At 44.0% G+C, this 21567-nt stretch overlaps 1 protein-coding gene across 1 annotated transcript; it reads left to right on the top strand.

The window, feature by feature from the left end:
• The first annotated feature begins 266 nt into the window (after positions 1–266).
• On the top strand, positions 267–19246 carry LOC145359026 (gasdermin-A-like). The gene is made up of 9 exons (XM_080213379.1): positions 267–480; positions 2536–2728; positions 4309–4459; positions 5287–5395; positions 7251–7316; positions 11065–11201; positions 12443–12641; positions 14762–14835; positions 18986–19246. The coding sequence occupies exons 1-9, from the start codon at positions 267–269 to the stop codon at positions 19244–19246; spliced, it is 1404 nt and encodes a 467-aa protein (XP_080069505.1).
• The last annotated feature ends 2321 nt before the right edge of the window (positions 19247–21567 follow it).

Raw genomic sequence — 21567 nt, 5'->3', positions numbered from 1 at the left:
TGACCTGTGCCTCGTAAATGATGGAAAGGCTTTGCGGAGTTGGGAGGTGAGTAACTTGCTGCAGAATACCTGACATCTCCCCTTGTGGACACATGTGGCCAGTCCAGTTAATTTTTTGCTCTATGGTGACCTCCAGGTTGTTGATGGTGTGGAATTTACCATGGTCCATCAAGGGAAGGTGGTTAGAGTCACGTAATGCTTATTGTTTCAGCTTCAACATTTAATGGCAAATGATTTCTCTTTTAACTTTGCAGACTTTTACAATAATGTTCCAACAAGCAACCTATAAAATTGTGAAAGAGATTGACCCTGATGGCAACACACTGAACCCTGCACCAAGCACCTACTATTCTGACTCCCTCAAGCCCCTGTACATTGTCAAGAAGAAGAGTAGAGTTTTCTTTTTCACAAAGAACAAATACATTTTCCCGTGCATCAGACTGGTTGATATATTGAAGGATGGCGGCGATTTAGACTTTGGTAACCTTGCCATTTATTTCAGTTTAACTATGTCGGTCTGTGGGGCCTAGGTGGTCCCTATTAGTTTTTGGTGTTGTGGGACATTGGGGTCTACAGCATGTTCACATTGGAACAAGACCTCTCTGACTTTCCCACTCAGTTTTACATGAGTAATTGAGCCAGCGTTGCATTATCACTTTCCTGGATTATCACCACAACGATGTGGACATGCCGGTGTTGTACAGGGGTGGGCACAGTAAGAAGTCTCACAACACCAGGTTAAAGTCCAGTAGGTTTTGGAGCTTTTGGAGTGCTGCTCCTTCATCAGGTGAGCATCACTCACCTGATGAAGGGGCAGCGCTCTGAAAGTTCATGATTCCAAATAAGCCTGTTGGATTTTAACCTGGTGTTGTGAGACTTATCACCACCTTGGCATCGAATGGCTCCTCCACCGCGTCTCCCAAATACAGGGCTGCCGTTAATACAGAACAGGAAAAGAAGTCAGCAATATCAAAGGGAGAGAATGCAGCCTTTGTTTTTGTGAAGAGCATATATCATTCCGCGGAACAAATGTAAACTGATATGATGGTGCAGTGTCAGGGGGATTAGCTTGGGTAAATACCTGGGATTACGGAGATAGGGCCTGGGTGGGATTGTTGTCGGTGCCGACTTGATGAATCGAAAGGTTCCCTTCTGTAGCGTAGAGATTCTGTGATTCTATATGTGATTCTTCCTTGTTTAATTCATGTAAATTTTCTACATCAAGTTAAATTCTCAGTAATTTTTCAGACCTGTTTCTATATTCTAGCATGTCTATATTTAAAAGTGAAGAAGGTTTCTCTCCCTCCTCAGTCTGCCTTCCTAGTCCTCATGCCTGACCATCCAAGATAATGTCAAGTCTACAAGTATTTATTTCAAGTTGATTTTGGTTTGTCATAAATGTTATCTGGAGTTGCTATGTCTCGTTGAACAAGTTGGGAGACATTTTGACATTTATATGAAATGTACTATGCTGACCCAGTTACCCAATAAGCATCTCTCTCAATCACATTTCAACTGACCTTGATGAAAACAAGTAGGTGAGGCATTATCACTGGTTTGAATGCTCATTGAAACTTTTGAATGGACCTACCTTATATTAAGCTGATCTTTCTCTACAGCCTAGCTATGAGTGTATCACTATATTCTGCACCTTCTCCTTTCCTTCTCCCTCATGTACGCTATAAACAGTATGTTTTGTCAGTATAGCACGGAGAAATGATACTTTGCACTGTATCCCAATACATAAATCCCTACAACATAGAGGAGGCCATTCCACCCATTGACTCTGCACTGACCACAATCCCACTCAGGCCCTATTCCTGTAACCCTACACACTTACCCTGCTAATCCCTGACACTAGGGTCAATTTAGCATGGCCAATGCACCTAACCCGCACATCTTTGGACTGTGGGAGGAAACCGGAGCACCTGGAGGAAACCCACGCAGACCCGGGGAGAATGTGCAAACTCCACACAAACGGTGACCCGAGGCCTGAATTGAACCCTGGTCCCTGGCACTGTGAGCCAGCTGTGCTAACCACTGTGCTAATGTGCCGCCCTGTGACAATAATAAATCACATCAAATGAAATTAAGGCAGGGAAGAATAGATTTTTGGTCTCTTAATAAATTAAGGGATAAGGCGGGGGGCAGGCTGGAAAGGCAATGAAGGTCAGCTATGATTGTACTGAGCAGGTTCAAGAGACCGCACGTCAATTCCTTCTTTATTTCTTATGTTTAATACTGCAGCCTAAAGTCAAAATTGCCCCGATCAAATCTGTTTCCCTTCAATTTTCTCCCTCCATCCCTGACCACCTAAAGATCTTGACTCCACTTTGGGGGACACTAACTGGGATTTTCCAGTACCTCACCCGAGTGGCCAACTCCATGTGTGAATGAACAGTGAGTGTTGTCAGCAAATGCATTCTCAGATTAGCCTAGTTATGTCCACAGCCAATGCCATGTATGTCTAATTGGAGGAGGAGGAGAGAGAGAGGAACAAATGATGTTTGTGGTGGATTTATTTTGTTTCTGCAGGATTACAAAGTTCATGTTTTAGCTGCTACTCTCAGCAAGGTACCATCGCAGTCTCTGGAGACATCGATGTAAATGAATGTTACGTTGATGCTGGAGTGCATGCATCAGAAGCCAAGACAGATACCATGTCTGCCATAGAAATGGTAAAGCGAACAATCTCGGAAAATACATTGCACGAGGTTGTTCAAACCAGGTATTTATGTCTCAACCCAAAGTAAGGCAATAGGCAATGTAGGCTTTTGCACTTGACAGTTAAGCAGTTAAATTCTGCTGTGGACCAGAGAGGGATATTTAATAGCAGTTCCTACCAAACTCAGGTAGTAGATTATATATCAAATTACCATTTGTCGTCCACTATAATAACTAACAGTGGATATGAAACTATAGGCTTAATAACGATCTTTGGAAACATCAGATGCTTTATACCCTAATTTAGTGTCATGCTTTATTTTGTAAACTTTTATCTCTTTTATTTTCCTCATTCTTGGGATGTGAGCATTGCTAGCAAGGATAGCACTTATTGCAAAACCCTAATTGCCCTTGAATAGATGGCGTTGAGCTGTCTACTTTAATAAGGCCAATTGGCCTGTTAGGCCATTTCAGAGGACAGTTAAAAATCTCCCACATTGATGTCGGCCAGCAGTCACTTGTACATCAGATGTACAGATTTCGTTCGAGAACATTTTGAACTATCCCATAGTTCTGTGGTCATCATTACTGATACTTGCTTTTTATGGGACATTTGTTTAATTAGTTCAAATTAAATTCCAGCTGCCATGATGGGATTTGAACCCATGAATCCATGTCATTTGTCTGAATTATTATTCCAGTAATATAACCTCTGTGGTACTACACTCTATATCGTTATATTGAGTATCACTGTACACGGGTTAGAGTTGATTTTCCTTTCTGAAGCTCTGAATCATAGAATCCCTCCAGTGCAGAAGGAGGCCATCTGGTCCATCCAGTCTGCACCAACCACAATCCCACCCAGGCCCTCCCATAATCTCACATGTTTACCCTAACTGGTCCCCCTGACACCAAGGGGCAATTTAGCATGGCCAATCCACCGAACCTGCACATCTTTTGGACGGTGGTGGGAAACAGGAGTACCTGGAGGAAATCCATGCAGACACAGGGAGAATGTGCAAACTCCACACACACACAGTGACCCGAGTCGGGAATCGAACCCAAGTCCCTGGCGCTGTGAGGCAGTAGTGCTAACCACTGTGCCACCGTGCCACTCTGTATGAGGTAATGTACTCAGTATCTTTGTAATTGGTCCTGTATTTGCATTTTTTCTACTAACATATTGTATTTACACTGAAGTACACGATGCTCAGGATTATTCAGAGAATGATCCCCATAATAATAGCATTGATGCAATTCATAGGCATCTGATGGATATGGAAAATAAGTTAAAATCATTTCCTCTGTCAGTCTTTCACAAAATTGAGGGTGGTGTGGTAGCACAGTGGTTAGCATTGCTGTGTCACAGCGTCAGACACCCAGGTTCAATTCCCGGCTTGGGTCACTGTCTGTGTGGAGTTTGCACATTTTCCCCGTGACTGCATGGGTTTTCTCCGGGTGCTCCAGTTTCCTCCCACATCCTGAAAGACGTTTAGGCGCGTTGACCCGAACAGCCGCTGGAGTGTGGCAACTCGTGGAACTTCACAGTAACTTCATTGCAGTGTTAATGTCAGCCTTTCTTGTGACTAATAAACAAACTTTAAAAAAAAATGGATGAGTTCTGATTTTTTTTTTCCCTTTCAGGAAGGTAAACAGAGGAAACAGTTTTGTGAAACAGCTGAAGGGTGATATTTTGTACGTCATATCAGAAGTGGTTGAAACAAATCAAGAATGCTGTCTCACTACAACATCCATGGCAATGACTGGAGTAGAAGCGTTTCTTCAGATGATACAGGTGAGTATTACCAAGCTAACACTGAGCAATAGTCAATTTGTTTGCAATATTAATTGAAATATAGGTGGGTTATAGTGGGATATTCTGACTGCATTGTCTGTGACATTGTGCTGAATTGAGAAAATTGCCTGTTAGTTTCCAGGCAAACAAATGGATCTTAGTAAAGGAAGATTCTTAAAGGTGGCACGGTGACACAATGGTTAGTGCTGCTGCCTTACAGCACCAGGGACCCGGGTTCAATTTCCGGCTTGGGTTTGTGTGGAGTTTGCACATTCTCCCCGTGTCTGCGTGGGTTTTCTCCGTGTGCTCCTGTTTCCTCCGACGCTCTGAAAGATGTGTAATTTAGGTTGACTGGCCATGCTGAATTGCCCCCTAGTGTCAAGGGGATTAGAAGGGTAAATATGTGGGGTTCCAGGAATAGGGCCTGGGTGGGATTGTGGTTGGTGCAGACTCAATGAGCCAAATGGCTATGATTCTGCAAGTTAACCTTCAGCAATGGCAAGTAATTTGGAAGGAAAATGGTATGTTACTTTCAAGTGTCTGGAGGCTAGCTAGGCTAAATGCATGGGGTTATGGGGATAGGACCTGAGTGGGATTGCGGTTGGTGCAGACTCAATGGGCCAAATGGCCTTCTCCTGCACTGTAGAATTCTATGATTATAAGTGTAAGAATGAACAAGGCTTGCTACAATTAGATAGGACTTTTTTGAGGCCACAACTGGAAACTGTGTGCTCTTGTTACCTAAGGAAGGACCTCTCAAAAGGTTTTGACTTTGCTGAGAATTCAGTTTCAGTTTTAAATATTCTAATTTTCTTTTGTTGTACTAGGTTAAAGGAGGAGTTGCAGCAAAAATGAATAAGAAATTATCCTTTCCAGCTGGAACTACTGTTGCATTCAAGGTCTCAAAACTCAGGATCACTCAGGATGACACCTTGGGTATGTGAACAGAGATGAGAGACAAAGGCAAAATACTATGGACGCTGGAATCTGAAACAAAAGTAGAAAATGCTGGAAAATCTCAGCAGGTCTGACAGCATCTGTAAGGAGAGAGAATAGAAAGTAAAAGTAAAGTTTATTTATTAGTCACAAGTACATTAACACTGCAATGAAGCTACTGTGAACTTCCCTGACTTGCCACAACCTGGCACCTAGTCAGCTCAATGCACCTAATCAGCCAGTCTTTCAGACTGTGGGAGGAAACAGGAGCACCCGGAGAAAACACACGCAGACACATTCCTCAGAATGTGCAGACTCTGCACAGACAGGGACCCAAGCTGGAAATTGAACCTGGGTTCCTGGAACTGTGAGGCAGCAGTGCTAACCACTGTGCTGCCCCAATGTTTCGAGCCTGGATGATCTTTCATCAGAACTAAAAGCAAAACTATGAGCCAGTCAGGAGATTTTCCCAGTAGTAAATCGCCTGGTGAATGAGTAATTCAATAATCTTCCATTTTTTATGTCCTATCTCCATGTGAATTCCCCTTTCTCCTTTCTTGCCACTGGGCTTGGAGGATCTGAAAAAGCACCATAGATCTCCATTCTCCAGTGCGTTGAGGTGCTATGGGTTGTCCAAATTTCCGAAGTAGATGGTAATTCACAGCTGCCAATAAACCATGACCTTATTTTCCAGTCTGAGATTCTCATCCTCAAATGCTCTTTTCCTCAGTTGGCTGAAGTCTGAGCTAGCATATGGGAGGTGATGATGAACTTCATCATCTACGTCTCCTTTCTTTCAGAGGAGGTTCTCTTAATATGGAAAATGGTCCACATTTTCCAGGATCTCGCTGGATCTCATTATCTAAGGATATTGTGAGAACATCTTCTCCACATGGACTGCAGAGGTTCAATTTAAGTGCATCATGGGATGGGCAGCAAATGTCAACCTGACCCAATGACACCCAAGTCCCAAGATGTTTTACAAAATTAAGGGTTGTCACTTTACTATTGCAGTGTAATTCAAGATAATTGTCTCTTTCTGTTTTCTTCATTCTAGTCATTAGTAGAGCGACAACTCATGGTAGAGAAGGGGAGAAAATAAATGTGATGATTAATGGGTAAAACAAGGAAAGAATCATTGATGTTGCACTTGTTGTGTTCTGTGTCAATCCAAATCTAGACTCCAACGGTGCTAAGGAGAATGGGGAGAGTACTGGAGATAAAGGATCAGCCATGATCATATTTTACAAAGACACCTTAGAAAGCATCCTTTCTGGTTGTATCACAGCTTGGTATGGCTCCTGCTCTGTCCAAGACTGCAGGGAAATACAAAAGGTTGTGAATGTAGCCCAATCCATCACGCAAACCAGCCTCCCATTCATTGATTCTGCCTACACTTCCCGCTGCCTCAGCAAAGCAGTCAGCATAATTAAGGACCACATTCACCCCGGACATTCTGTCTTCCACCTTCTTCTGTTGGGAGAAAGGTATAAAAGTCTGAGGTCACGTGTCAATCAACTCAAGAACAGCTTCTTCCCTGATGGCATTAGACTTTTGAATGGACCTACCTCCATTAAGCTGATCTTTCTCTACACCCTAGCTATGGCTGTAACACTACATTCTGCATTGTCTTGATTCCTTCTTTATGAACGGTATGCTTTGTCTAAACAGTTGCAAGAAACAATACTTTTCACTGTATGCTAATACATGTGACAATAATAAATCAAATCAATGAACTGAATGGTGGAGTAGGCTCGAGGAGACGAATGGCTGACTCCAGCTTCTGTTTTCTATGTTTTTATGAACGACGAACTGCAACTAACTTAAAATTTGAACTTTTTTTCTGTTTATTCAGAAATGATTTGGAAGGAACATAAACAATTATGTTTGCTTGCCAGTAATTTCATTTCAAATTTCATTGGTAAGTTTGTTTTACGTTTCATGTCATGGATGTTAGAATGTAACCGAAGACAACGTTGTATTGGATGCAATGTGACCAATGGTAACAAGCTGTAAAGATCAGCTGACCCAGTTAACCATGGAACCAATTACAGAATGATGTGATGATCAGCTGACCAGCTGATTCACTATAAATAAGAACCTGTTGGGAATTGTGTGGAGAGCTTGGATTGGCCCCAAGTTTGGAGTAATGAAGTTTCTTTATTAAACCCTTTCTTTGATTTAGAATTTAAAGGAAGTTTTGTTATATTTTCATTATATGCATTTGAAGAATGAATTTGATGAAACGATGAAGTGTTAAAGTCAGACATGAAGGAGTGGTAGATGGTAGAAGTAATGCAGCATTTACTGGATTTTTTTTAGCTTGGAGCCCACATTGAATCCAGCTTCACTTTTACATTTTCTCAAAATACCATCATCATCCCAAATTATTAATCATATTATTACATAATTTGGACCATCATAAACATTTCTAAAATGCAAAATTATCCTGATAATGCAATAAAAATGCACTGCTCGGATTTTCTGGTCTCCGAATGGTTAGAGACCGGATGCTCCTGGAAGATGCACTGCAAAACCCTTTGGAAGTCTCAACAGAAGGATTCTATTGGAACTGCCTGTGAATGCCCGAGAAGCCAGGGCAGCACAGCAGCCCAGTGGTTGGCACTGTTGCCTCACAGCACCAGGGACCTCAGGTGACTGTCTGTGTGGAGTTTGCATGTTCTCCCCATGTTTGCATGGGTTTCCTCTGGGTGCTCCAGTTTCCTCCCACAGTCCAAAGATTTAGGTTGATTGGCCATGCTAAATTGCCCCTTAGCATATGAAGATGGGTAGGTTAGGTGGATTAGCCATGTAAATGTGTGAGGTTATGGGGATAGGGTGGAGGGTGGGCTTAGATAAGATACTCTGTCAGAGACTTGATGTCTCTGATGCAGACTTGATGGGTTGAATGACCTTCTTCTACACTCTATGGATTTTATGGATATGGAATCTATTCAATGGTTGAACATTCCATTGAATCCAATGGGCAATTTCCCTGCATCTGGAACCATCTGGAAATGTCTCCAGCTCTTGAGTTAGAGCCAGAGATGTGAGAGGATTCCGATTCATTTACCTATCTGGGGAATCAAAGTACCTCACAAGAGGTTATTGCAGAAGGTCGGGGGACATGGAGTTGGGGGTAGGGTGTTAGCGTGGATAGAGGATTGGTTGTCAAATAGGAGGCAGAGAGTGGGGGTCAACGGGTGCTATTCGGATTGGCGGATGGTGACTAGTGGAGTGCCCCAGGGCTCGGTGCTGGGGCCTCAGCTTTTTACCATTTATATAGATGATCTGGAGGAGGGAACCGAGTGTAGGGTGTCGAAATTTGCTGATGACACCAAGATTGGTGGAACGGCAAATTGTGCGGAGGGTGTGGAGAGTCTGCAGAAGGATCTTGATAAGCTGGGCGAATGGGCCAGGAAATGGCAAATGGAATTTAATGTTGGCAAGTGCGAGGTGGTCCACTTTGGTAGGAATAATGGTAGGAAGGATTATCACTTACGTGGCGAAAAACTGCAGCAGGCGATGGTGCAGAGGGACCTCGGGGTCCTTGTGCATGAGTCGCAAAAACCCAGCTTGCAGGTGCAGCAGGTGGTCAGGAAGGCGAATGGGATGCTGGCCTTCATAGCGAGGGGGATTGAATATAAAAGTAGGGAGGTCTTGCTGCGGCTGTATAGGGCATTGGTGAGGCCGCAGCTGGAGTACTGTGTGCAGTTTTGGGCGCCGCACCTGCGCAAGGATATTTTGGCCTTGGAGGGAGTGCAGAGGAGGTTTACTAGGCTGATACCGGAGTTGAGGGGGTTGAGCTATGAGGAGAGGCTGAATAAACTAGGCTTGTACTCGTAAGAGTTTAGAAGAATGAGGGGAGATCTCATTGAGACGTATAAGATGATGAATGGGATGGATAGGATAGAGGTGGAGAGACTCTTCCCGCTCAAAAAAGACAGTAGGACTAGGGGGCACAGCCTCAAGATAAAGCGGGGGCAGTTTAGAACGGAGTTGAGGAGGAACTTCTTCACTCAAAGGGTGGTGAATCTCTGGAATTCTCTGCCCGTTGAAGTGGTGGAGGCTACCTCGCTAAATATTTTTAAGACGCGGGTTGATGGGTTTTTGATAAGAGAGGGGATTAAGGGTTATGGGGAGAGGGCGGGAAAGTGGAACTGAGCCACGACAGATCAGCCATGATCTTATTGAATGGCGGGGCAGGCTCGAAGGGTTAGATGGCCTACTCCTGCTCCTATTTCTTATGTTCTTATGTTCTTATGAATGTTAGCCAGGGAAAAGCCATGGCTGGGATTTTCTATCCCTGTCCAATGAAACGAGCTTGAAAATCCCACTCCACGTCTGATCCATAGGGGTGGTACGGTGGCACAGTGGTTAGCACTGCTGCTTTTCACCATCCAGGGACCTGGGTTCGATTCCGGGCTTAGGTCACTGTCTGTGTGGAGTTTGCATGTTCTCTCTGTGTCTCTTCTGGGTGCTCTGTTTTCCTCCCACAGTCCAAAGATGTATGGATTAGGTTGATTGGTCTAGCTAAATTGCCCCTTAGTGTCCTGGATTGCGTAGGTTAGAGAAATTAATGGGTAAATATGTAGGGATACGGGGATAAAGCCCGGGTGGGATTGTTGTTGGTGCAGACTCGATGGACCGAATGGCCTTTTTCTGCTCTGTAGGGATTCTATGGTTTCAATGAATCCTCCAGACTCCCTACTGCACCCCTGACTAATTCCCCCCGAACCTCCGACTCCCCTCACTTGACCTGACTTCACTGCAGTACCTTACTACCCTACCTCCTTCCCTATCCTTCCACTTGCCAGCCTGCCAGCCTAACCACCTACCACCGTGCCACCTACCTCACTGATACTCTTTGGCTAAAGCACTGAAATGCTATACCCAAGCCAAAACATTTTCAATGTCTTAACGAATGAAGACTTACCAAAATATGGCAGCTAAGCCAAAAAGGCTTGGCTTCTCCTGTATTGTGAGATAGGACTCTGGGGACAGGTAAGTTTGACATTTCTGAAGAAGTCTGGTTCGGGAGTCAAAGCCAGAAATGTGGAGATTCAGCGCTGAGTAAGAAGAAGTCGGGATGGACTGGCAATCCAACGGTTGTTGCCATTCCTCACAGGAATCTGCTCACCATTTCCCCAGGATTTCCACTGATCTTCCACTGGGAGATCGAGGGAATCTTTACAGAAATTCATATTTGTTTATAACTCTTCAAGATCTCCCTTTCAAACAATTCTGAGAATGGTGCTCTGAGATACCGAAGTCCCCATGCAACGTGAATTCTTGTAGTCAGATTAATGATATGAATGGCCACCTCATTCAACTAATTATGATCCCTTTCCCGTGATCTGAGATGAAATCGCCAGAGTCAGGTAAGATGGGTGTCTAACGATCTGCCGTATGTGGTGGAGCCTATTCGAGTCTTTGCTCTTTTAATCAGGTTATCTGTTATCAAAAAACAACCTCACTCGAAGGGCTAGATGGCCTACTCCTGCTCCTATTTCTTATGTTCTTATGTTCTCTGTCAGTTACATTGCCTTTTGCACTGAACTTCACTTTCTCCCTTTGGGTAAATGGAGCTGTATCTGACTGACTACTGATTATTATTTGTAATTTTACAAAGTGTTCGATTCTCGGTAATAATCCTTTTTCCTCATTAGGATCAAACTCTCCCTGGAAACCTGACATTCCATTCTCCGAACTGGCTAAGCTGCCGAAAGACATAAGTCTGCTGATGCTCGACACTTTCCGAGAGATTCTGAGCACCTGTGATTGTGTTCCAGATCTTGAGATAATGGTTCGTACCTTGATTTTCTCAACAATTCAACTGGAAATAAGTTTCAAAGTTTTATTTATTAGTGCCACAAGAAGGCTTACATTAACACCGCAGTGAAGTTACTGTGAAAATCCGCTAGTCACCATACTCCGGCGCCTGTTTGGGTGCACTGAGGGAGAATTTAGCATGGCTAATGCAACTAACCAGCATGTCATCCGGACTGTGGGAGGAGACCCACATAGACAAGGGGAGAATGTTCAGACTCCACAGACAATTCTGGACCCAAGTCAGGAATCGAACCTGGGTCCCTGGCACTGTGAGGCAGCACTGCTAACCACTGTGCCACCATGCAGTGTTGCTCTAATTCAGAACCCACACTAACCATTTAAACTAATCAGACCCTAGTCCACTAATGATTTGAGGGGACAACCTATTGCACATTCATAACAATCCACCAATTCAAAGGAGACTTCAAATCATTTAATTTCATTCCTTTCAAACTGACTTTAAAACAAGCGAGTTGCAGGGACTTATTTATGCTTTGTCTTTCTATTTGTGAGTTCAGAGATGCTTGATACTGGGAAATCTTTCTGTTTCTCTGAGTGTCAGTGTTGTGTGAGCTGTGGTGCACTGCACTGTGGAATAGAGCAATGCATATTCCGCTCTCTCTGCAATCCTAGACTCCAGCTCCAGTTTGGAAGAATGCTCCTGTTGTTCCAATGTGCTTTTCCTTTCTCATCGACCACACCCAATGTCCTCCTGCCTCTCTGTGACAATTTATGAACAGTTTTATGCTGATTTTTTTTGTGAGTTGCCACTGTCAAAAACAATTTTACACAGATTTCCTAAAAAGGTGAGAATTACTCACTGGGACAGCAACAGTGGAGTTAAAACACATCGATGAGGCAAAATTGAGAGATTTTATTCTGCCTCAGGTCATGTAATATCCAAAGATATGCCTGTTAGGTGGTTTGGTAATGCTAAATTGCCTCTTAGTGTTGGGGGATTAGCATGGTAAATACATGGGGTTATGGGCATGGGGCCTGGGTGGTATTGTTGTCAGTGCGGGCCTCCTTCTGCACTGTAGGAATTCTATGATTCAATGTAATCTCTTATCAGAGGATGTAAGACACCAGCATTGAACTCCTGAATTTGGAAAGTGTTCTAATTCCCAACAAAATAACTCTTGTCCTAATAGAAAAAAAGTTAATCTATTTCTAACATCTCCCTCTCCCCCTCCACCCTGCCGCCCATCTTCACAGCTTGACCAGATGAGTGAAAGTTTCCAACCCGACCTCCAAGTGTTGGAGCTGATGGATGATGAGGACAGAGCGCCTGTGGAGAAGCTGCTGGATCTGATGGGAATTCGGAAGGCTGACCCACCGGGACAGCCCCTCACCTTGACTCCTGATCAGAACGGAATCATAACCACTGCAGCCATTTTCATCCAGGCACTCAATAGTACGATAGAAAGCGTATTTCATTAACACGTATCCATAACATAATTAACAAATCGCCCTCTGCCTCCTATAGAAGTGAAATACTGCAGATGCTGGTATCTGAAACAAAAATGCTGGAAAATCTCGGCAGGTCTGGCAGCATCTGTGGAGTGAGAATAGAGCCAATGTTCCGACAGATGTTATTGGACCTGTTGAGATTTTCCAGCATTTCCTGTTTTTGTTTTTTGTTGACCCCCTGCCTCCTGCAAGCCTTAAACCCTGGCATTTTCTCTCAAAATCTCTGCCTCTCCACCTAGGACTATGATATAAGAGCAGAATTAGGCCATTCGGCCCATCGAGTCTGCTCCGCCATTCAATCATGACTGATATTTTTCTCATCCCCATTCTCCTGCCTTTTCCCCATAACCCCTGATCCCCTTATTAATCAAGAACCTATCTGTCTCTGTTGTAAAGACACCCAATGACCTGACCTCCACAGCCTTTTGCGGCAAAGAGTTCCACAGATTCACCACCCTCTGGCTGAAGAAATTCCTCCTTATCTCAATTTTAAAGGATCATCCCTCTAGCCTGAGGTTGTGCCCTCTGGTTCTAGTTTTTCCTCTCCTCCTTTAAGACATTACTTAAAACCACCTCTTTGGTTACTTACTCTGGAATCCATTTCTGTGGCTTGGTGTCAGTTTGTTTTTGATAACACTCCTGTGAAGTCTCTCGCTGTTTAATCACATTAAGGCACTATATAAATCCATGTTGTTGTTTCTGTCAGCTGCTAAGCAGCTGTCAGAAACCTCGACAGATCCAGTTGGTTGATTGCCAGTATTTACTGTGCTTAATATATCCCTGGCTGCCAAGTGAGGGTGAACAGTTTTGAAACTCCTCAGCTTTCCCTTGCTGAAATTGGAGTGGGAGATTCTTTGAATCAGACTCTGCACAGACAGTGACCCAAGCTGGGAATCGAACCCAGGACCTTGGTGCTGTGAGGTAGCAATGCTAACCACTGTGTCGCCTGAGGTCAGGTTTGACCTGACTCCGAAGTGAACTCAAATAAGACTCCCTGGTGGAGGATGACGAACAAGGACGAGTTTGATATTTCATGGAGGTTAAATCCAGAACCGATTCAAATGGGGATAGGGCCTGGGTGGGATTGTTGGGGGTAAACGCCCAATCGGCCAAATGTCCACCTTCTGCACTGTAAGGGTTCTATTATTCTATCAAATCCAGCTTACAGTGTGTTCAGAGTTTGCTGGCCTCCCTAGAAACTCTCTCAATCTATCTGATCTTATTTGAAATTTCTAGAGATTTCTGCCCCTGCCTGCTCACTAAACATTTAAATTCTCAATTATAGGGGTGGGGCTGGGAGTGGGTACACATGTCTACAACCAAGCTTATGCAGAGTTCTTACTGGAACAGGACATTAACAATTTGTAGTTGGGGAGAAGCCAGGCATTGGATGTGGCCAGTGAGAATATCAACAGCAGCTATTAGTTTCAGAGGAACCTTTAGACACACGCAGCTGAATAAAAACCAATAGGATTAAATAATGTCGTTCTACTTAAAATTTGACCTCATCCAGATTCTTGCTGCCTGCATCTGAACTTGCACGAAGTCCCCATTCACCTATTGACTGGGTGTTTGTGAGGCTACATTGGCTCCTGGACTTGCAACTTCTCGTGTTTACAATTTGCATCTTTCTTTTCAAGCCTGCCAATGGCCTGGCCCCTCGTTCAATGTGTAACCTCCTCCCAGGCAGCGGCGATTCTCCAATTCTGGCCTCTTGTGCATCCTCAGTTTTAATCGCTCTACCACTTGTGGATCTTTCTTCAGTCGCCGAGATCCTTAGCTTCAGAATCTCCTCCCTAAACCTCTCTGCCATTCTACCTCACACTTATTCATTATAATGTTGCTTCAAACCTGCCTTTTGACCAAGCTTTAGCTCTTGTGTTTCAGCACATTCTTATGTGTCAATTTCCTTTTGATGAATCTCCTAGGAAGTGCTTTGGGTCATTTCACTGTGTTAAAGGCAGTATATAAATTCTGGTTGTTGCTATCATTGTTCGAGTGTACAAGTGCAACTCAGTGCAGCCTATGCCACAGGATGCCTGAATTATTATGCTTCTTTTTCAGAATTGAATGCTGACACTCTAAGCCTGCTGGCTACAAGTGTTGAGATGAAGATTATATCCACACAACTAAAGCTGGTAAGAAGTACACTTTGTTATTAATTCAGCTGAGTGAGAGAGGAAAGGATAAAATAACTTTCCGACCATCATGGTCCTATTTCTGGGTTTCTTGTTTTAACTCAACATTGCCGATCCCCAAATTTGGGAACATCGGGCTAATCCTAGTCTGAAGGCACGTCAATAGCTCCTCTGGGGTTAATCCTGTCTCCAAATGCGGCAGTGTCCTAAAGTTAGAAAGGAAATTGTTTCCGAATACCCTTTTCCATTTGACATTTCTGTCAGCCTAATTAATATGAAGAATGCCATATCCACCCCTCAACAAGGGAGAGAGTCTCCCTTGTCAATGTACTTTTTACAACTCTTCGTATCTTTTTAGTTTCCCACGCAACAAAGCAACATTTACCATTTCCCCTCTCCCCGTGAGAAATATTATAAATCCTTTTGTGTTTGGAAATCCACCACATTGTTGTTTAGTGATGCATCTGATGCAAAGTAATCAGTTTCATTTCTCGAACATCGTGGGGATTTCAAAACACAATTTTCTGATTTCGAATGTTGTCACTATTTTGTTTGGACAAAGATCAAAGAACAGCGCAGGAACAAGCACTTTGATCCACCAAGCCTGCATCGACACCCTGCGTCTTTCTAAAGTAAACCTTGCTCAGATAATTTCTTCAGCATTGGGATCATTCATTTTAGTGCTCAATTCTAAACTGACATTTAAAATTGATTATTGTCTCGCCAATTCAGTTGCCCAGTTTGACTTCTGAGTATCACTTGTTCAGTTTTAGGAGTTCGTAGAATCATAGAATCCCGACAGTACAGAAGATGGACATTCGGCCCATCGAGCCTGCACTGACAACAAACCCACCCTATCCCCGTAACCCCACGTATTTACCCTGCTAATTCCGCACCCCTCCCCCCCCCCGAAACTAGGGTCAGTTTAGCATAGCCAGTTGATCTAACCTGCACATCTTTGGACTGGAGAAGGAAACCGGAGCACCCGAGGAAACCCACACAGACGCAATGAGAACGTACAAACTCCGCACAGACAGTGACCCAAGCTGGGTCCCTGGCACTGTGAGGCAGCAGTGCTAACCACCTGTGCCACCATGCCATCCTTTGCTGCATCTTTTTATGAGGCCCTATCCCGACAGGTTGCAATGGGATTAACATTCTCGAAAAGCATTGCCGAACGTAAAGTGACATTTGACCACCCCGCCTGATTTTCAATCCGATGTATTTAAATGTCTTCCGATCTTGAACTCTGTTCCACGCCCGTTAATGACAATCTTTTCAAATTTGCTTCCCCACCCGACAAAAAACCGTCTACAAAACGCATCATGAAGATGCCTGAAGCTTTCCCTCCAGTGTGCCAATAAAACATTGCAGGGTCTGCTTTCAACTGAAGGCAATTGAACTTTTGCAAAACTGACCTCACTCTGGAGATGCCATTTAAACTGTATCCTCTTTTATTTAATGTTCAGAGTGTCTCCTCTGTGTTTGACGCCTCTTTCAGAGGATGGGGCAGATCTTCCCTTTGAAACTGGTGCCCCTGAAAAATGATATGGAGATACTGGCATTGGACTGGGGTAAACACAGTCAGAAGTCTCACAACACCAGGTTAAAGTCCAACAGGTTTATTTGGTAGCAAAATCCACTAGCTTTCGGAGCACTGCTCCTTCATCAGGTAAGTGGGACCTCTGTTCCCATACAGGGCATATAAAGACACAAACTCAATTTGCAAAATAATGGTTGGAATGCGAGTCTTTACAACCAACTTCTGCTCCTTGTAGCGTCTTTAACTGTAAAGACTCGCATTCCAATCATTATTTTGCAAATTGAATTTGTGTCTTTATATGCCCTGTATGGGAACAGAACTCCCACTTACTTGATAAAGGAGCAGCACTCTGAAAGCTAGTGGATTTTGCTACCAAATAAACCCATTGGACTTTAACCTGATGTTGTGATATTTCTTACTCTGTTTGCCCCTGAAAAAAGGCAGTTTTAATACCAATCGAATTACATTCCCAAGAACTTGTAACTCACAGAGCCAAGAACATCTTCAAATAACCTTTCCTGCTCCTTATACCTGGTCACCAGATTTTTCTTCAAAATCTCATGTCATCAGCCTGGCGTTAGCTTTATAACTCCAGTCAGGAAGTACCTTTTCTGTGCATATCCATCTATGAGATTAGGCTGGCTATCCCCTATCTTCCACCTCTGTGGATAACCCAAATTCCAGCCTTGCAACCCTAGAAGTTTGGCAGCTTTCATTAATTTTGATCACATGGACTTCTGCCCCTTGTAACGTTCCCAGCCTGGGCCATATTCCTTGACCTTGTTAAATTACCAGGATTTACCAGAATGTTGCCTGGTATGGAGGGCATTAGCTATGAGGAGAGGCTGGAGAAACTTAGTTTGCTCTCACTGGAATGACAGAAGTTGAGGGGCGACCTGATTGAAGTCTACAAGATTATGAGGGGCATGGACAGGGTGGATAGTCAGAAGCTTTTTCCCAGGGTGTAAGAGTCAATTACTAGGGGGTATAGGTTTAAGGTGCGAGGGGCAAGATTTAAAGGAGATGGACAAGGCAAGATTTTTACACAGAGGGAGGTGGGTACTTGGAACTCGCTGCTGGGTGAGATAGTGGATGCAGATACGATTGTGAGTTTTAAAGGACTTCTTGACAAGTACATGAATAGGATGGGACTAGAGGGACATGGTCCCCGGAAGGGTAGGGGGTTTTAGTTCAGTCAGGCAGCATGGTCGGTGCAGGTTTGGAGGGCCGAAGGCCCCGTTCCTGTGCTGAAATTTTCTTTGTTCTTTGTTCTACATCCTCTATCCTGCTCTGGACTGTTTCTGTTTGACCTCTTCTTCCTACTAACAGATGCTCTTTCAATATTTGTGATCTCCTTTGAGGAGTATATTCACCCTCAGACCTGGTGTCCAAACTGGTATCTTCCCTCTTTGTACTTCATGCTCCCAATCCACCAGCATCCTGCTCTTGTCTCATACATATCGCCAGTTTTTGTCCTTTCCTTTGCCAATCTACCAACAATTGTCACATCCCTCCATTAACTGACCCCCTCTGTCAAGTATGTAACTCTAGTGCCAGTTTTTGGCAGTTGCCCTTTGGGACAAATTACCTTATTTTCTTCATCCGAATGCCAGTGTCTGTTTTCAGACACCTTTAACAACTTTGTCCTCATGATTACGCAACATACAGGCATAAGATATACATGGTTCCTCATCACTTTCTATTAACCTTTCCAGACTCAAATTTGTAACCAGTGTCAAATAACCTTGAGGAATGTACCGACTAATCTGGTTCCCATGTTGTAAAATGACAGTTTCACATCCCTTTACCAATAATCTTTCCTGGACCTTTCCACTTGTTACGTCCTTCTCTTTTATAGTGTACCATGCCTCCCTGATTGAATATCATTTCCAATCGCAATACACTGTGTCTTAAGGTTTGTCAAATCCTTTGATGCTTTGGCTTTGGGGAATGCTCTCCTGCCCACTTGCAGCGAATTCAAATTCTCAGAAAAAGTTGAGCTCAATGTAGTTGCTTCCCAGGATGGGTGATGATCACTCAGGGCAGCACGGTGGCACAGTGGTAAGCACTGCTGCCACACAATGTCAGGGACCCAGGTTCGATTCAGACTTTGAGTCACTGTCTGTGTGGGGTTTGCACATTCTCCCCGTGTCTGCATGGGTTTCCTCCGGGTGCTCCGGTTTCCTCCCACACCCCAAAGGCGTGCCCAGGTGAAGTGATTGGCCATGCTGAATTATCCCTTAGTGTCCCAGGATGTGTAGGTTAGCAGATAAATACATGGGGTTACGGGGATGGGGCCTGGGTAAGATAGTCTTTTGGAGAGTCAGTGCAGACTTGACGGGCCAAATGGTTTTGTTCCACATTGTAGTGATTCGGTTACTGAAGAAATTTTTGAATTCTGACTAAAATCAACTGCTGTGAACTATAGATCCCCCCGAGGAGAGGAATTAGTAATGCCGAGTTATCTGTTGGTAGTCTTTAATTAGTTCTACAATTTATACTGTAGTTTGAGTGATATAAAATACAAGAATGATCTCTCATGGAACTGTTTCAAGCCACAGAGATAAGGATAGTTCTGAACTACTTTTATTTTGATTGGTTTTCCAGTTGGAAAGGATTGAGGAAAGGTTTTTTCCCGAGAGAATGGATCCAGTAGAAAAGCTGCATGAAGCTGAGGAGAATCTGGAAGTACTAGCCCTCCAGCTTACAGATACGGAGTTTGAAATAATGCAGAAGATGCTGCAAGGGTCTGGATTTCACCTGAGTAGAGAAAACGCTTCAATCGTATTCACAGGTCACAGTGAAGATGCAGATACGTTTTTCCGCATCTCAGCTGTTGTGCGTATTCTCAGTGCTTTAAATAAATGAGAAAAGATGCACACCATTTGTACATGGCCCTTGAAAATGTAATCCTTCACGTTCTAATCATCTGTCTGTTGACTTTAAGCTGCATCCTCATAGAATCCCTACAGTATCGAAGAAGGCCATTCAGCCCTTCAAGTCTGCACTGACTCTCTGTTAGAGCCTTCCCCTCCGTCCCTTTCCCTGTAACCCACATATTTACCTCACCAATTCCCCCTAACCTATACATCTTGGGACACTACGCAGCAATTTAGCATGGCCAACCAGCCTAATCTGCACATCTTTGGACTGTGGGAGGAAACTGGACATGGAGAAAACATGCAACCGCCACACAGACAGTCACCCCAAGGCCACAATCGACCCTGGGTCCCTAATGCTGTGAGGCAGCAGTGCTAACTGCTGTGACGTTGTGCTGTCCTCTTCCTACCTCTCTGCTGAAGATGATATCCTCGCTGTAACAATGCTAACAACAGCCTCAACTGTTCACTTGTGGCTTCTGTGAATATTAAAACTGGATTTCAATGTAATAACCACTGGGAAACCAACTGAATAAATACTAAAATATTTCTACAAGTGACATGCAGTAGAAGCTGTATTAATTTTGCTGTTGCAAAGCCAGCCGTCATGTTCTAACATTGTTGCCTGGGTATGATCCGAGCCAACTGCTGCTCTCAAACATAAAAGTGAGCAAAAATTAACAAATTCCTTTCAGAATTGTGATACCTATACCCAGCATTTCAAAAAATATATTAATTATGCAAGAATCGCTTTATACACACCTTTGCTTAGGCAGATTTCTGCATACATTTAATCATATGCAGTCTTTGTGAACTACATTATTAGTGAGAGTATGCTTGTTGGCTGATTAGATAGTAATGTGAGATTTGATTTGATTTGATTAATTATTGTCACATGTATTAGCATACAGTGAAAGGTACTGTTTCTTGCGCACCATACAAAGTATACCGTTTAAAGAGAAAGAACAAAGAACAAAGAACAACCCAGCACGGGAAACAGGCCCTTCGGCCCAACGAGCCCACGCCGCCGCATCTTCCTACACCTACCCTGCCCTGCGTGTCTGCGAGTGGAACCCCTAACAGCCAGATTCAGGGGAGAATAGTGTCAATTTGGTAAACCAATCAGCCTAACAGCACACCTTTGGGGTGTGGGGGGAAACCGGAGCGCCCGGAGGAAACCCATGCAACCACAGGGAGAATGCGCAAACTCCCACAGACACAGGCCCAAATCCATGTATCTGCACAGCTAGCAGTGATAGTCACTGAGCTGTTGTGGTGCCCGTCTGCTGGTCCAGGATTAAGCACACACAATGACAAGAAGTACTAGGCCACTCCCGGAACCTCCAAGAGCAGCCCACGCATGACCCACCGTGTGCATGCCCCTCGTTTGACAACAAGGTGGACCGACACCTGTGGAATAAAAAGACAAAACGTTAACATGTAATACTACATTTCCGGTGTCGTCCCGAGGCTCTGACCCTATTTAATACCCTCTACTATAACCCTCCATCCTTGTTTCTCTCATGTGTCTATCTAAGTTAACCTTAAACAAGTCCAATGTGCCTGCCTTCACCACCCTACTCGGTAGCGCGTTCCATACCCCCACGACCCTCTGCGTGAAAAACCTTCCTCTTGTATCCAAATTATACTTCTCCCCCCTCAGCCTTAGATCGTGACCTCTCGTAATTGTCCCCAATCTAGGGAAAAGCCTACCACTGTTGACTCTATCTATTCCCTTCAGTATTTTGTACACCTCTATCATATCCCCCCTTAATCTCCGTCTTTCTAAGGAGAAGAGTTTCTCCAACCTTTCCTCGTAACTCAGTCCTTCCATGCCAGGCAACATCCTCGTAAACCTCCTCTGCACCCTCTCCAGGGTCTCCACGTCCTTCCGGTAGTAAGGTGACCAGAACTGGACGCAGTACTCCAAATGCGGTCTAACCAACGTTCTGTACAACTGAAGCATTAGATGGCAGCTGTTATACTCTATACCCCTTCCTATAAAGGCTAGCATTCCATAAGCTTTCTTCACAACCTTCTCTACTTGTGTTGACAGGAGAGAGTGTAGAATGTAGTGTCACAGTTATAGCCAGGGTTTAGAGAAAGATCAACTTAATGCAAGGTAAATCTATTCAAAAGCCTGATGGCAGCAGAGAAGAATCTGTTCTTGAGGTTGGTATGTGATCTCAGACTTTTGCATCATTTTCCTGATGGAAGAAGGTTGAAGAGACAATGGCCGTGGTGCGTGGGGTCCTTAATTATGCTGGCTGCTTTGCTGAGGCAGCAAGAAGTGTAGACAGAGTCAATGAG

The sequence above is a fragment of the Carcharhinus amblyrhynchos genome, chromosome 27, assembly GCF_965287045.1.
Source record: "Carcharhinus amblyrhynchos chromosome 27, sCarAmb.v2.hapA, whole genome shotgun sequence".
Taxonomy (NCBI): domain Eukaryota; kingdom Metazoa; phylum Chordata; class Chondrichthyes; order Carcharhiniformes; family Carcharhinidae; genus Carcharhinus; species Carcharhinus amblyrhynchos.
Note: the sequence above shows the minus strand (reverse complement) of the source record. Positions and strands in the feature narration are given on the sequence as shown.